Source organism: Azolla caroliniana, unplaced genomic scaffold (genome assembly GCF_043228905.1).
Source record: "Azolla caroliniana isolate FFs.n. ecotype wild unplaced genomic scaffold, voAzoCaro1.0.p SCAF_6, whole genome shotgun sequence".
Lineage (NCBI taxonomy): Eukaryota > Viridiplantae > Streptophyta > Polypodiopsida > Salviniales > Salviniaceae > Azolla > Azolla caroliniana.
The window spans coordinates 8,406,130-8,423,377 of NW_028230441.1; the positions used below are offsets into that span (position 1 = coordinate 8,406,130).

Consider the following 17,248-nt stretch of genomic DNA (forward strand, 5'->3'; position numbering starts at 1 on the left):
GGTCCAAATGTTCTCCCTTCTAGCTATAAACTGCAAAATCATCCAAAAAGACATGCCTGAACGTTGGAATATATTCCTTGAATATTTCCATGATAATCCTCTGGAATGTCACTGGTGTCGTCTTTAGTTCGAACATCATTACCACCGCGACGAACACTCCCCATTTTGTAACGAATGTCGTTTTCTCCCGATCGGTCGAGTGCATCCGAATTTGATTATAGCCACTGAATCCGCCCAAGAAACTATAAACCTCATGACCGGCTATCGCATCATCACCCCGTCCGTGAATGGCAATGGGAACACGTCCATCACCGTGGCGGCATTCAACTTTCGGTAGTCCACACACACCCGAATCTTTCCATTTTTCTTTGGCACAACGACTATCGAACTCAACCAGGTTGCTTGTTTACCAACCGGATGAAACCGACTCTCAGCAGCTTATCAATTTCATCTTTAACTCTTGCTGCATAGTTTGGGTTCATCTGATAACGACGTTGCGCCACCGGCTTCGCGTCCTTGCTAAGGTTGATTTGGTGTTGGTACAATTGGGGATCCAATCCTCACATATCCTCGTATGACCAGGCGAACGCATCTCAAAATTCTTTGAGCAAATCAATCACTGGCCTTTTCTCTTCCCGTGGCAATTTTTTTGCCACATTCACCGGTTTCAGCGCTCCATCAGTCCCGAGGTCCACCTCTTCTAAGTGAGAGGCCTTCATTCTTTGAGATACCACCATTTCCCGTTCTAGGGATTCTTGTGCCTGTCGCAATTCCCGGATGGCCTCCCGATCCGGCTCGTCAAATCCTTCATTTGAGTGCACGATGTATGGCGTGACGGCTTCGGCGACATCTACCTCAAATAACGGTATTATCTTCGGATGTTCATCTAGGTACCAGTCGACTTTGTCGTTTGCTAATCCATCCAACATGTTTATGCTCTTTGTGTATGGCAGTGTCAACTCCTTACTGGTACCCGTGCGTGGTTGGGTCGGTACCCGCACTTTCATCTTTCCTCTTCAAAAAATAATGACGTTCTTTTGCCAATTTTGCTTTATATGCGCTGTCTTTAGCCATAGTCTCCCTAACAACAGGGGATAAGCTCCCTGCGCATTGAGTTGGAGGACTACCACGGATATCTGGAATGCATGCCCATCGATTGTAATCTCCAAGTTATGGATGAGTCCTGTTGGCCGAACCAAACTGGTATCCGCCATTCGCAGCCACAATGAGCATGGTTCGCATTCTCTGATACCAAGGGTGTCGCGGGTTCGTTGGTTTATCACGTTTACTCCGAAACCTTCATCCACAATTGTCTCGTGTATCTATTTCCCTTTGATGATAACCGTTATCGTCGGACTACTTGTGTCCACTACCGTCGGTCCTTCCTCTGAGTTGGAGAAGAATGTTGGTGCCGGCTTTGGGTTTTGTGATGTTACCACCTATTTAAGTCCTTCCATGAATCGGGGAAGTAATTGCAACATGCGGCCTAGGGGCAACATGATCTAACATTGTTGTAACGCCTGTCAGGTGGGGTCGTTGTCCATGCTCCATAATGGTTCCTCCGGAGGCTAGATTTGTTCTTTCACTTCGGCTACGTTCCGTTCATTTGCTTTTTGTATCCATTCGGTGGCTTGCTTCCTAATGGCCTCCTGGGTCTCCCACTCGGCAGCTTTTCCTTTGGATCTTGTTGTGACTTGTTGAACATTCGTCAACTCCGCGGTCACCATGTTTACCGCTAGTTGCTTCTCATTGGGCTTGATCGGCCACTAGCTACTGTAATGTCCTTCCTTCCGGCAATAATATCAGTACATCTTCTGGATGTTGCTCAATTCTCCTTTTTCTATATTCCCCGGCGGCATACCAGAAGTCATCCGTTTATTCTCTTCTGTCCTTCGTTGCTCTGTTTATGCCATGGTCGCATTTGTACCTGGCACCCGTCGGTAATCGTTGGTTGGTTCCTAATATTCTTCTCAGCGATACTTACCCTTACGGTTGTGGCAGCGGTGGTTCTGGTGCCCTAGGCGTTCCAGGTACTGTGTATCCTGATCTGGGTACTCCCGTCGTTCCAAGTACCTTTTGTCGTCTCTCCTTCGATCATAATCTGGGGAGTAGTCGCGATCATAATGGTCTCGATTGTAGTCTTCCCCTCGCCGGTAGTTGCGGTCTCGGTCATAGTCCTCTCGTCTTTTGTCGTCATACCGGTCCCTTCATTCCGGTCAATATTGTTCTTCCCTCTGGAACCGTTCCTCCTCCTGTTGTTTCTTGCTCCGAGGCTCAATGTGTCGGACTGTTGCCGCTTGTCGATTTAATAGATTATACTCACACCGGTCCATAGTATGTGACCAGGAGTGGCATAGCATGTAGTGCATCCTCATTGTGCATTCTAATGTGGAATGTCCTGGGTTCAGGCACGTTGTGCATTGCATTGCTTGGCGAAATCGGAGATCGTCTTCTTTAGGAAGCGCTCATTGGAGGGCCCCCATGGACATCAAGGTACTGCTCTTATCCATCTCCAAGTCCCGGTCAATGACTTGATCCATAGTGTTGGTCTAGAAATCCAGTACCACACACATTGTTCGGAGGGGTTCCCAGAATACAGCCAAAAATACAGACTTCGCCTCATCTTCTAGAAGTGCCCAAGTCAGTTCGCTATGCAACATTGTCGTGAAGAATTTCGGCAACGGTGTGAAAATCGCGTGGAATCGAGAAGGTGCAATGTGCACACGAATGAAAGGGGTGATGGTTACACTCATACGTTAGCATGTTGTAAATATAAATGTAATGAGAACACCTAAAGCCTATTTGCATTTTCAAGCATAAGAAGGGGTGCAAGTATTGAACCTTGCACCTCCAAGATAAAAGACAACTGACTTACCATTAGGCTAAGTTATTTCTTTAGATTATCATTATGTTTTTCACATATGAATGCCTATACATGAGAGCTTGGATGAGGTACATGGTCATCATGCATCACATGTGATGCATGAGCGCCAAATGGCAATCATGCCTCGCATGCATTTCATGCATTGTATGCATGTCTTACACCCTCACATGCACATATGCATGGGGGCATCTATGTAAGGGGAATCAATCTATGTATCAATCAAGTTATGTATTGAATCAACATCTAATATTAAAAAACCTACTTATCTTATTGGTGACTTGTCTTGTTTCTCAACATTGATGTCAAGGGTTCTAACCCGGAATTGGAATTTCCATCCATCTATCTATTTATCTTAAACACTTCCTCAATTCTCGTCTCTCTCTCTCTCACACACACACATAGCCACACTAGTGCGTCACTTCGGCTACTACAATTTCATTTCGTGTGGTCATTCACTCTATCTCTGGAATTCTCGTCAAGAGGGAAATAACACCGTCAAAGATCATTTCGCCATCGTTGTCGCCCGCTAAACGTTGCACACCACCACATTAACGCTGCCTACACATCAATCCACCGCACCGCTGATTCTAGTTCGGGTGCGTCTTCGACAACAAAGAACAATAAAAATTCATCTCCTCCATAACCACTAGCGGATAGAGGCTCGGTGCTTGTCCGCGCCTATGTAACACGCGACATCTATTTGGTGAACCCGACGTGAACAACACAAGTTGGTAATGGGGGCATCGCAAATGATGGATGTGATCTTGGATGCATACGACTTAGAGGAGTCGATAAGAATAGAAGGTGGTCTGAGGCTCATAATGCTTCCATTTGTAAGGAAGGCCATCAAAATGATGTTTCATGATGATAAGGATAGAGCGTTGGAGTATCTCAAGTTGGCAAGGCAAGTCGAAAGACTATATCCAGAAATTCCGGATTGGTACGAAGCGGTTCTAACGTCAAGATTCGGGCCTCAACCTTTTTATGGTTTGCTCGACGGTGGCGACGATGAAGATGATCGAGATCGGCGTAGTTGTGGTTGTGATGAGACATGTGATGAAGAACAAGGCTTTGAAGAGAGAGATCGAGATCGACATTCCTATGGTCGTTACGAGGATCGTTGCAAACTCAACAAAGGAGAAACATGTGACGAAGAACGTGGACTCAAGAGGGAAGATCGAGAAGGATGCAATAATGAAGAGACATGGAACGAAGAACATGTGTTCGAGGGGATTGGCCAAGATACTCAAGGATGTGATCGTGAAGAGACGTGCCACAAAGAATGTGGGTTCAAGGGAAAAGACCAAGATACTCAAATATGTGGTCGTGAAGAGACAGGTGACAAAGAACGTGGGATGGAGTGGAAGGACCAAGATACTCAAGGATGCAATCTTGAAGAGAGATGTGACGAAGAACGTGGACTCAAGAGGGAAGATCAAGAAGGATGTGATAATGAAGAGACATGGAACGAAGAACATGCGTTCGAGGGGAAAGACCAAGATACTCAAGGATGCAGTCATGAAGAGACATGTGACAAAGAACGTGGGCTTGAGGAGAAAGATCAAGATCTACATGGTTATGACAAAGACAAAGATCATTATAAACTCACAAAGAGTGCTCGAGATATACAAGGTTATGATCGTGACAAAGATTACTGTAAACACAAGAGGAGTCAATGTCGAGCTCTTCATGGTTGTGCTAATGAAAAAGCACTTGACGAAAGTCATGATGGTGAATGTAGTTGGGATCAAGACTCTCATGGTTTAGATTTTGATGACAAGTATGATAGGTTTAATGAGAGCCACAAACAAGAGAAGAAGTTAGGAAGAGACTAAAACTTTACATTTAAACGTAATGACAGTGATGATAATAACGATACACATGATTTAGGGCTTGATGATAGTAAGGAAGAGTGTATTATTGAGGGTGAGAATGAGTGCCATGAGAAGAATGAGGGTTATGATGATAAAAAGTTGTGCACTTTCTGTGGATATGGTTATAATAAGGGTAATGATGAGAGTGAGAGTGACGAAGAGGAATTGTGTGTTTTAGGTTGCATTGGGTTTCTTCGGGATAGATTTTATAAGAGTTTCACTAGATCAAATGGTGACATTCATGAGGGCATCCATTATGAAAATAGAATAGGGATTTGTGATGATGAGGACGTTCTACAAAAATATGTACATGATGATGTGGGGTTACATAATGATCACATGGGTATAAGTAAGGAAAATCTAGAAAATGTTATTTGGGACATGTCTAATGATGATGTTGATGTTGTGAGTATGTGTGGGAAGGATAGGAGTAATATTGAGGATAATCTAGAAAATGCTATGATGGTTTGGGATGTGTATAATGATAAAGTTGGTGTTGTGAGGGTGTGTAGGAAGGATGAGTTTAGGGTAGATGATATTGAATATGATGGTTATCTCGTGATAAATGATTTGGTGATTAAAGATATACTTAACTCAAAGGATGATGATGATGTAAGTACAATTAACATTGAGGTTGGTATCGAAGAAGATGATATTGTGTTAAAATGGACGGTTATTACTTATAAAGAAGAAAGGAAAGAAGTGATTATGAGGACTACCCATGGGAAGGAAGGGAAAGATGCATCAAGATGGTGGGATGTCCAACTAAACAGAGGAGGTTGTATTGCTAACATTTCCATCTCCCATCTCAAAGAAAAAGATTGGCTAATTAGAAGAACCACTCGGTTTTTAGATTCGGTTCGACAAGACACATCAACCGCGCTCCAAGAGGATCAAAGAAGGAGGTCATGTATTGGTCTACAAACAGCTTTGGCAACCAACATAGGACGACAATAAAGTTCTCAAGAAGGTGGTTCAGATCATATGTGGAGCTAGACGGATCAAGGTTGGCCATACCCATTACAAGGAAAAGATCTTCCAGAAAAGACAAGTTGAGGGTTCCGAGCTCGATGGCCTCAACAATGAAGATAGTAAAGCAGAACCCACAAACGTGAGCGAGGTCAACGAGGATGTGGAAGAATCTCACACCGTAGCCGAAATCTCACACTCTTTTCTTGGCACGTACCAAAGGGCGTGCGGTTTGGTGGGGGTGGATGTCGTGAAGATTTTCGGCAACGGTGTGAAAATCGTGTGGAATCGAGAAGGTGTAATGTGCACACGAATGAAAGGGGTGATGGTTACACTCATACGTTAGCATGTTGTAAATATAAATGTAATGAGAACACCTAAAGCCTATTTGCATTTTCAAGCATACGAAGGGGGTGCAAGTATTGAACCTTGCACCTCCAAGATAAAAGACAACTGACTTACCATTAGGTTAAGTTATTTCTTTATTAAAATTATGTTTTTCACATATGAATGCTCATACATGAGAGCTTGGATGAGGTACATGGTCATCATGCATCACATGTGATGCATGAGCGCCAAATGGCAATCATGCCTCGCATGCATTTCATGCATTGTATGCATGTCTTACAACCTCACGTGCACATATGGGGCATCTATATAAGGGGAATCAATCTATGTATCAATCAAGCTATGTATTGAATCGACATCTTAATATTAAAAAACCTACTTATCTTATTGGTGACTTGTCTTGTTTCTCAACATTGATGTCAAGGGTTCAAACCTGGAATTGGAATTTCCATCCATCTATCTATTTATCTTAAACACTTCCTCAATTCTTGTCTCTCTCTCACACACACACACATAGCCACATTAGTGCGTCACTTCGGCTACTACAATTTCATTTCGTGTGGTCATTCACTCTATCTCTGGAATTCTCGTCAAGAGGGAAATAAACCAGCAAAGATCATTTCACTGTCATTGTCGCCCGCTAAACGTTGCACACCGGTCTTGCTGGATCTCCTCGGCCGCCTAATGGTAGGCCTCCAGCTTCAGTAGTCTCTCGGCTAGTCTTCTCGCTCGTTTGGCAACTGAGTCGATTGTCGGTCTAGTCATCCATTCCCCGATGTTCACTGCGCTCTACAGGAATCGTGGTCGCCAAAATTGTGTTAATCTTGGGCTAGACTAGCCACTAACACAAGGTGTCCTTCTGGATCACTTCACCAAAGGGGTGGTTATGGGGTTAATGCTTCCGATACAGATATAATGTTATCCTACTGATCCCGTATCGGTTCCGGATTAACAACATACACGAATTGATTACACGCGTAAGATATGACAATAAGCATAAAACGGAAAGTAAGTAGATATGCAATAATCTTAAAGCCAACTTTACTTATATTAATTCCATCCCTTAATACATCGTTCTTCGGATCCTTTTATAGGCATCCGGTTCTATTTACAAAACAATGCCATATCGGCAACAAGACAGGACAAGACAAGATCCCAAATGTGGCGGTAGACACAAGACAAAGCCAAACAAGAAGCATGTCTCATAATCATGGTGAGGTTAGCTTGCAATTGGATGAGGACAATGCATTGGTTGCCAGTGATGATGAGGATGAGACCTCACAAAGCTCTTCTAATTCATCAAATGGGTCTAAAAATGATGGAGTAGCATTGGGAAGCGATTGTTCTGATACGTGAACTGTAATATTGTATTTTACTTCAAAACGTCAAATCAGGAATATGTATAAATATAGGTGGTAGTCAGTTTGTACATTCTTTTGTAAGTTTGGCATGTCTATTATTTAGGTATTTTTAGAAAGCCCTAAACTTTTCGAAATGCTGAAAATCAATATATTTTTGTCACGGACACACCAACCGCAGACTACGACGGAGCATAGATGATAAGGCTAAGAATGTGGAATTGGAAGTGACAAGGCTAGGAACTCTAGAAGTTGTCCAAGATGAGACTATAAACTTAGGAAGCTATGGAGAGCGTGAAGACAAAGATGAAGATCAAGGAGACAATATGAGGCGAAACGAGAATATTGTATTGATGTGTCAATGACTAGTGTTGAATCCCTTCAAAGGGACCAAGGAGGTTACAAGTATTTATACTGTGAGTTGAAGTACATGCATTAGAATATTCTTGAGAATATTTTAGAGAATATTCTAGAACCTTCTAGTTCTAGAACTTTCTAAAAACTCCTAGAACGTGAATAGATAATCTATGAAGATATACATAATACGATTATGAACGTGGATGTGTTGGTTACAATATAACACTTGACTATAATACAAGAGGTCAAGAATTCAAATCTTGACATAATTGTTGTCATGTCTGTGATCATTTTGGTTCAATTTTGAAAAACCTTTATGCATGCGTCGCCCCTTTTTGTAAAACGACCTATTTTGTGCCTTTTTTTGACAGAGTGTTCTCAAAATGCAACATATTACCTGTTTCAAATGTCTCGGTGTTTTTTTGTTTTGCAATAAAAAAGGACCAAAATAACAATTTGATGATCGGACACGGAACATATGAACTAGGGAATTTATTTGGTCATGCCAAAAGATGAACCAGTAGGACAATGCTATCATGCGCATAGACTGGGAAATCACATGTGAAAAAGAAATAAACAAATATATTTTTGGGAAAAGTACCAGGATACCCCTGGAAGTTCGTCTATTTACTAGAATGCCCCTAGAAGTTCCAAATTTACCAAACTACCCCTATGTCCAAAAAATTACACTTTATAAAGTAATTATAAAGTCAAATCTACAAGCCCTATTTACCAAAGATGGAAGAAATGGACCCGAACTAGCCCTATTTACCAAATATTTGAGTGTATAATTACTTTATAAAGTGTAATTTTTTGGACATAGGGGCAGTTTAGTAAATTTGGAACTTCTAGGGGTATCTTGGTACTTTTCCCTATATTTTTCTAAAAATTTGGACACTAATCAAGGCTCAAAGTCCTTCTCAATCCCTTTGCTCAAGGGTGGTGGGGTGTATCGGCGCCCTTCTTTCTCTCTCTTTCTCTTATCTACCTGTCATTTGTTTCCTTATAGTTATTTCATGCTTACATTATGAATAATCTCTAACACTTAAAGTAATGCATCACTAACCACAATGTGATTGCAGTCATCGAGCAAACACATTGTGGCGTAGGCAGAACATATGAATATGTCAAACATTGCAATGAATGCCAAATTATGAGATAAACACTCATGAAAGGTGGATTTCAATACCTTACACCCCGTAGCGGCATGGTAACCCTTTGAAAAATGAGGCATCAATTTCATCAGCCTAATCAGTTCAACTTCTACTATATCATCACCGCGACTTATTACACTACAAAATGACTGAAGCAAAAGAATGTCAAACCGCAATCGCACAAGCAACCACTAAGTTCCTATTGATAAATTAGTATGTATACTTTTGTTTATCTCCTACAATATCAACTTTAAGATTAATTTTCCAAAGTAGCCTTCTCATAATAATGGACTCCCTCCTTATGTCAAAGCAGATGCACAGGTGATCGAGATATCCAAATACCTTATTGTTGGACTTAGATTCTTCTTGCATATGGATAAAATCGAAAAACAAGCAATAAGAACTTTGAGTATTGCTTCACAACTTGGAAATCATTAGAGAGACCCATGACCATACCAATGTTTCTTCTTACATAACAAATCTTAACAAAATTAATGAAAGTCAAATTACCAACAATCTTGAGGATGGATCACAATTCCTACAAGCTTTGAGAACATTTGCGGTTAGCTCATTCTACCTGTCTATATTGACAATAAAAGAATGGGAGAAGCATGTACGTTCATTATACTAAAGATATATGGAGGTACATCTATGTATCCTTGTATACATAAATATTTATGTCTTTATCAATAAGTGAATTTCTCTAAGAGAAAATGTAAGTGTTTCTCTAGTTCTAGATACATTAATGATTTTTTTAACACACTTCAAATTCCCTGAATTTTGCACAAAAGAAGACCAACAACTCACACACATGACAAAACATTCCATAACTCCTACTCGGAGTGGTGTGATTTGCACGCAAAAAAGAATACACATGCTAATGATAAAGTCTATATGAATGATTGTAAATAAAACAAAAGAAGAAGAAGAATAGTTGTTGAAGGATTTATGCTCATTGGTACCTCCCTCCATGAAAAGAGTAAACGTAAGGGGACAAGAATAGGAGAATTGTAAAGGATGGGGTCTATGCTAATCAATGGATGTCATAATCAAAAGAAATTTCTACATACATCCTATTGCACAATTCATGATTCAAAATTGAACCTTACAGACTAAATTTACTACATTTGACACGCGTAGATGTTTGGAAAAACAACATGACACTATTGTAGTTATGGAGCTACAAAACGGAGCACACAATCATCCAATAAAGGCACGATAGAAGAAACATTGTCTAACACATAGATGTGGCAATATGAAGCATTCAACCACACATCATACATGTGATCCTAAATTCAAGAGAAGCTTTCCTTAAAAACCAATGAAGCTTTAGTTGTGGCATGGGATATTGGGGCCCATGTACATATGAAAAGAGATGACCACCACCACCATTGTAATAGCTAGGGAATCCTACTATGCTACGATTACGAATAATTCATCGGGTACATACATCATGCAGTGTGCAAACAAAGAGGTAAGCAAGGGTGGATGGATTCAATATGGGGGAAAGTGATCGTTTCATGTGCACTTTCTAGTGTTGTGTTCGTTCACTTGCGAAACCGGACAAAGTGGGCTTCAGGAAAGGGAATATTGATTTTATAGGAATCACGAACACCGAGTTTCAGTAAGCAACGACCATAACAATGGGGCGGTCGGTAGGTCGGGCTCATTTTGGTGAAGACTAATAATAATTTAGATATAAAGGAGATATTTTTCTTCTAGTCTCTCCTTCTCCTTCTTTCTTAAGTAAAATAATTAAACAAAGAGCATAAATCCTCCCTAAGTAAGTGGTTTTTTCATTTATTTTGTGTAATTTAATTTGTTTTCCCCTATATTTTTGCTTTGTTAGGAGCGGTTGGGGAGAGAGAGAGAGAGAGAGAGAGAGAGTAGCCGTTGACCGGGCACACAAAAAAAAACAACAAAAGCAAATGAAAGGCGCTTTGCGTGAAGCCCAAGGCTCTTGACCGGCACGTGCCGGTGAGCCCACTAGCCGTCTACTTTCACGGCCGGTAGCTGACGGCGCCGTCAAGTCTCTCTCTCTCTCTCTCTCTCTCTCTCTCTCTCTCTCTGTGTTTCTCTCTGCTTTTCTGGTTTTGTTCTGCTTTGTTTTTGTCCGCTGTGCTCTCTTCCTCTCACAGTGAAGATCCGCGCCATCGCCAGAACATGATGCGGACGACCTCCTCTTCCCTCTCTCACTATGAAGACCCTACCCTCCTTCGTCTCGGTGCTTTGTACAGGATCGTCCGCTCTGTTCATTTCTTCGCACCATCTTGCCCCCTCAAGGTACCTTTTTTCCTTTTTACTTCTTCTTCTTCCTCTTCTCTATGCCCTACGATTTCCGAGTTTTCTGGTTTCTGTTGTTTCCATTCTTCCCCGAGACAGTCCCTAGATTCACCGTACCTTACACCCTTTTCTGGTGCTCAGATTGGAAGATGTTAATCTATTTTGAGTAAAAATTGACATATTTTTGGCTAAGATCGGGAAATTTCTGGGGTTTCTCATTCTGTGCTGTGCTAGTTTAGAGACAATTAAGCAGAAGTTAGAATTTTGGGCATATCTGATTGGCTTTTATCAGACATGTCACATGATTTAGAGTATACAGATTTAAAGGTAACTACAGTTGAAATTTAGGGGGTTTGAGAAATACCTAATCTGTTTTACCAGACATCATTCGGGGTTTTTGAACATAAGTTAAGGTTTCACTCTTGTGTAAAACAAAAGAAAGTTGAAATTTATGATTTGAACAGTACCTTATTGGCTTTTTAAAAGATAATACATCACTTTGGACATGTTTAAGGGAAAATATAGTTGGAATTTATGGTTTTGAAAATACCTTATTGGCTTTTCCAGAAATGCTTTGAGGGAAGACTTAGTTGAGTTTTAGGGATTTGGGCATGCATGATTGGATTCATCAACATTATTTAGGGTTTTTATGCGCTGGTTGAACTTTATCAGAACATGTAAATCATTGAAAATTTAGGATTCTGGGCATCTTTGCCAGACCTGTTTGAAGGACAAACTAATTCAAATTTAGGGCTGAACTTTGCCAGAATTGTTTTAGGGATTTGGACATGTTATAAGTAAAACTCTAATTGAAATTTAGAGTCACTTATTAGCATTATTAGGCATGATTTAAGGTTTTGTTCGAGGAGAAATTAGATTAAAAATTAAATGGTTTTGAGCAAGTTTAAGGGAAAAATCAGTTGAAGTATTGTTGTGGACGTGTTCAAGGGAAAAATCAGTTGAATTTATCATGAATACCCATTGATGCACCACAAATCAGTGTCTCTGTTTGGTTTGATCATACTTGGATACTTGTTCTTCTTGCAGGATGATTCAACTATTCTCCCATCACTACCTGGGGAACTGTAAACTCATGTAACTATAGCTATATTCTTTTTTTGGTCCACGGCACGTCATTCTGTAAAGCGTAACTGTAGAGAGAGATGGACATGATTGAGAAGAATTATGTCGGTATAACCACCACCTTTAAAAGGAAAAGAGTTCAAGAAGCTTCCTCAGAAAAGATACTAGAATCAGTTTGGGACAACTCTACAAAAGTATCAATAGACCTGGAGAACCAAACTAGTTGTGGAACTGGAACCTGTGGATCTGTTCCTCAAGAGGAATCACGCCAGTCAGAGCTGCTTGAGAGCAAACAAAGCAAAGAATCCCATTTACAAGAGTGTAAGAGGCCAAAGTTTACCATAGCAAAGATCAAAGGATCCGTGAACTATGAACATTTTTCAGCCCAACTCTTTGATTGGCCTTTTAAATTCTCATTAAGGAATGCTTGTAATTTCCACAAGAGCGGACCACCTTCCCGGATGATGTTTTATGATCGTGGTGAATGGAAAGACTTCTCTGAAGTTGCAAATGCAACTCTTTGTGAGAGCTTTACTAGTGGAAAAACATCTGCTGAGCTTTTGATTGATGGGAAGAGATACTTTGTCAACTTTTTGCAAATGTTGCAACTGAATGTCATTTCGGGATATCTGCGATCTGTTGCTTGGTTAGATGTTAATGGCAAATGCTTCTTTCCATATAAATGCATAGAAGGTGCTGGCAACCATTTGCTCTCTCAGTTCTTGGACACTTCAGATAATAACCATCTTTTGCTTTCGAAAGATTGTGCCAAGACTTGCTTGAAGAGCAGCATGGATTCCTACAAGGATGGATTAATCACTTTTTGCACAGATTTGTCGAACTCACCTTGTGAAACTACATCAGCTGAAGCAGCATTGGGATTGCCTGCTGATGGGGAGGCTCCAATTGGTCATGATTTCTCCCTATTAGGAGACAAACTTATCAAGTTAAATGAAGCTGATAATGAATTCTCGTCAGTGAGAAACATGTTTTATACAGGTCTTGGGATGCTTGCCACATATACAACCATTAGTGGCATATACAAAGATTGCCATAAAAGCATGTCTGGGCAAGCAAGGCTCCAAGCATTCAAAAGGCAAGAGGAAATTACAAGCATGGCTCGACAAGGTAATGCAAATATTAAGTATGCTTGGCATGGTACCTCCAAGCAAGGGGTTTCTGGTATTATCTTGCATGGATTTGGGCAACCACGAGTCCCAAAAAACGGTGCTATGTACGGTGTTGGGGTCTATCTGGCTCCTGAAGATTACTCACATGTCAGGTATATTTGTTTTGTGGTTTGCACTCTGTCCCCCATACGCATCTCATTCTACCTATTCATATGACCAAATGTTTCCTTAGCTACAAGACTGCCTAGAAATATGTGTAAGATAGACCATCTGAGCTTAGCGATGGTATCCTTATCATACTGTAACTAATCTCTTTTTTCTACACAGTATTAGATATAGAAGGGTAAGATTTCAATGGATCTGCACAAATCCTATTGGAAAAGTCTTCATTTTATTCATTGAAATCCACAGATAAGTGTTTTATCTCAATATGACTTCAACAAAAAGTGATATGTAGGGTTTACATATTGTGAACCTCAACCCCTGGGGGTGACCTTGTGTTATTCCAGTCTCTTTGACTTGTAATCATTCTCTGTCAAATGAGGATCATACCTACTTTCATAATGGAGTATCCACATGAGTCTTGTCCACCTTCTCTGCTCAGACACTGAAAGCCAATCCCAACCATATCCCTAAGTTAGATCTCCCCTCTTGTAGAACATGAACATAATACCTACTTCATCTGTTGGCTTCTTTTTGGGCAGCGCCGTATACTCAGATGTTGACGAAAATGGTGAGCAGCACATGGTGCTGTGCCGAGCAATAATGGGAAATATGGAACAAGTTCCCCATGGTTCTGAACAGTTCCACCCAAGCAGTGAGGAGTACGACACTGGCGTGGATGATATCTCAAATCCGAAGCGCTATATTATTTGGAGTACTCACATGAATACCCACGTTCTACCTGAATATATAGTCAGTTTTAAGCTAGCATCTCCATGGCATGGTGGGTGATTTGTGAGAAAAATGTGGTGATTTTCTGTTACTAGATGAGAGATTGTGTTGAGTGTAGGCTAAATCATAAGTTAGATACAAAACTTTCTCAGGCGTGATTGCTACATTGAGAGGGAAGCAAAGCTCTGGGAAATACTTACCAATCCCAAGATTGTCCCAGCCAGAAACTCGAGTTGGTGAGAAGAGAGGACATACGCCTGTGAAGGTAAAAGAATTTTATATGCTGTGTTTATTTGTTTATTTTTGAAAGATTTTGTGTAATTGGTTATGAGTGTCTCTTGACAACTCTTGTGTGCTCGCTCTTCCTTTTAGCATAATCTTAAAGAGGAAGGTGGTCGATCGATAAATTTACAAGAATCAGGAAATTCTGCTTTAAATGGAGGATGCTTTGCTAAAGCACCTCGGTCTCCTTCAATGTCATTCCCAATGCTTTTCCTGAAGATGAGACCAAATCTATCACCAGAGAAAATGAATGAATTGCAGCAATATTATCTGCAATTTAAGGTTTGCTATTACAAACAGCATTATTTTGCAAAAACAAAAAATGCATTTCAAGAAATTCGAAGTTTGAATGCTCATTTCGTGTTTTCCTTAATTTTTGTTCAAGATAGGCTGGGAGAATGCTGAGAGAGCAACTAATTAAAGTGGTGCGACAAATAGCTGGTGATCATCTTCTGCGTGATTCGATTAAAAACATGCAAGCACAGGTATTGGATGTAATCTTGTTATTGAATTATGTGCTATCTATATGTCCTAAAGTTAATGTGCTGTCTATTTGTCCTGAAGTTAATTAACCAAAGTCTATATGATACTTCGCTGAATTCTTTGGTGTTGTTGTATATGCATAACTTCACGATTAGGGATAGTTGAGGATCCAATTGGGCTACCAGATACAAAATGGCCACAATATAGATTTGGATACCATATGCCATAATGTAAACAACTACACTAGTAGGGATAAAATCTCAAATTCAGGCTAGAATAGTAGGCATATTTGTCTAGTCTACTTGTAGGCATATAGCATTTCACCTAAATTCATCTGAGCTCATAACTTCCTTCTAGAATATAATGCTCTTACTTCAATTGAAGCTTTTTCCATTAACATATAATAGCCATTTAGATATGTAGTGTAACCAGCTACCAAACCTTTCCATTAGCAGCAATTGGCAACACTTCAGCTCAAACAGTGTTGGGAATCTCATCGCAATTGATGTCAAAACTTAAAACAAACCAAACCTCGAAAAATCTTTGTAATCAAAATCGCCTGAGTCATAACCTTTTTAGCTAAAATTGTTTTAGCGAAACCGTTTAAGAGATCATCAAATCTAAACGATTTAAACCATAACCCTTTCATAAATCTCAAGAGTGTATTAGAGCTTACGATTTTAATATTAACTTCTAATGTCAAATGATCCTTTAAGCCATGTAAGCCATGATTTCAAATTTGATAAACTGTAAACCATGAAGCAAATATACTTTCAAACTGTTAACTCCCCAGGTCAAACTAAACCCAAACGAAATTGTTTTCCCAGTTTTGGATCTTGAACCAAACCATTTAAGCTGTAAGCCATTAACTTGCATCCACAGTTGGTTTTGGCCTAAAACCAACCCTAGCCAATTTCTTTAACCATGGGTCTGGACCCCAGGCTAAATTAAATGAGATGTGTGACCCTTTTGAGCAATCTTCCTTCTTCAGGTTTGGGAGCTTTGTCTTTTTTGTGTACAGTGAGTGAATATACACAAAGATGGGACTTTTTGTACTTAATTAATTGTTCCTTCAACTTTTGGGGGTTTGTATATTTCTTACTTTATAATTTATAACAACCTTTCTGTATGATTGAATTGGCATGTTTTCAAATTGAATTACTGAATGTGTGCATAATGGATTATATTTAACATATTCTGTTCTTTGAAATTTTTTCATAAAACTTAAATCTTGAAAGTGTATGACATTCAGGAGAAAACAACTCAAAGAGTTCCCAATATAAGTCTTCCAATTACTTCCGAAGAACACAGAAAAGATGAGGTATGCATTTTTTGTTAATAAAGGTTGTATTAATGTGGTCATAGGAATATCTTGAACAATTTTACTGATCATTATTTTGTCTAACGAAGAGCTACTAACTATTTTTGGGTTCACAGGGTGTTTAAAGTTGGTAACAACTGGATTTGAACTTAGGTCAGAGCTATTTATTGTATACCTTTTGAATGTCACGCTCCATCATCCTGAGTCTCAACACATTTGAGACAATTTTTCCTTTAAAGGCTTTCAATGGGAAAATGTATTTATGAAGGTCTTTGTTAGCTAGTTAGGTAACAAAACGTAATTTTTTAATGGGTATAGTCTACTTGTCCGATGCTGTTTGTTGAAGGACGTAGTTTTTGGTTTGTTACACAATAAACATTTATTTTTGTTCGTTTTAGTTTTGTGTTTGAAAATTCAACATTTTTGATATATTAACTTGTACAAAAGCTCTGCACTGAGCAAATCTTTATGGCAATCGAGAATAGTTATTGTAATCAATGAAACAATATTTTTAAAACATTCTCGGTAGTTGAGACCATCTCCCCTCTTGATAAACAGTCTCTTTGAGAGAGAAAGAGAGTGAGGAGTAAGCATGGTCTGAAATAATCTCTAGCATGTGAGATATTCGAAGTACTGTTGTGACATAGTTTTGTGTGCTTTACGGAGGGACATGCTATGTGCATAGGATCTTATTTTAGCATTATAATTTACAGCAGTTAATCACAAAACATGTATTTTTAATTTCCGTGCCTAAAACTGATTTTGGTATGTTAGCTGTAATTGTGATAGTGGAAGAGAACAATGAGGTCTTTCGAAAGGCCTAGTGAA

The 17,248-nt window shown here is 39.7% G+C and overlaps 1 protein-coding gene across 5 annotated transcripts; it reads left to right on the plus strand.

The window, feature by feature from the left end:
- Window positions 1–11,047: 11,047 nt before the first annotated feature.
- On the plus strand, window positions 11,048–16,817 carry LOC147862969 (putative inactive poly [ADP-ribose] polymerase SRO1). Of its 5 annotated transcripts, none has more exons than XM_087321640.1 (8): window positions 11,048–11,227; window positions 12,275–13,592; window positions 14,145–14,386; window positions 14,487–14,599; window positions 14,707–14,898; window positions 15,006–15,101; window positions 16,338–16,420; window positions 16,537–16,817. In XM_087321640.1, exons 2-7 carry the CDS (start codon window positions 12,391–12,393, stop codon window positions 16,380–16,382), a joined length of 1,890 nt encoding a protein of 629 aa, XP_087177766.1. In that variant the 5' UTR covers window positions 11,048–11,227; window positions 12,275–12,390; the 3' UTR covers window positions 16,383–16,420; window positions 16,537–16,817. The 5 variants fall into 5 exon arrangements, 3 of the variants coding, with proteins under 3 accessions (XP_087177766.1, XP_087177765.1, XP_087177767.1); XM_087321639.1 differs by having other exon boundaries at window positions 16,352–16,420; XR_015529976.1 differs by lacking the exon at window positions 16,537–16,817 and having other exon boundaries at window positions 15,002–15,101; window positions 16,352–16,426.
- Window positions 16,818–17,248: the final 431 nt, after the last annotated feature.

Coding starts and splice junctions, on each gene's coding strand:
- LOC147862969 (XM_087321639.1), top strand. CDS start 12,391: ATGGACATGATTGAGAAGAATTATGTCGGTATAACCACCACCTTTAAA. Junction 13,593..14,144: donor GAAGATTACTCACATGTCAG/GTATATTTGTTT, acceptor CTTTTTGGGCAG/CGCCGTATACTCAGATGTTG. Junction 14,387..14,486: donor GCTAGCATCTCCATGGCATG/GTGGGTGATTTG, acceptor AAACTTTCTCAG/GCGTGATTGCTACATTGAGA.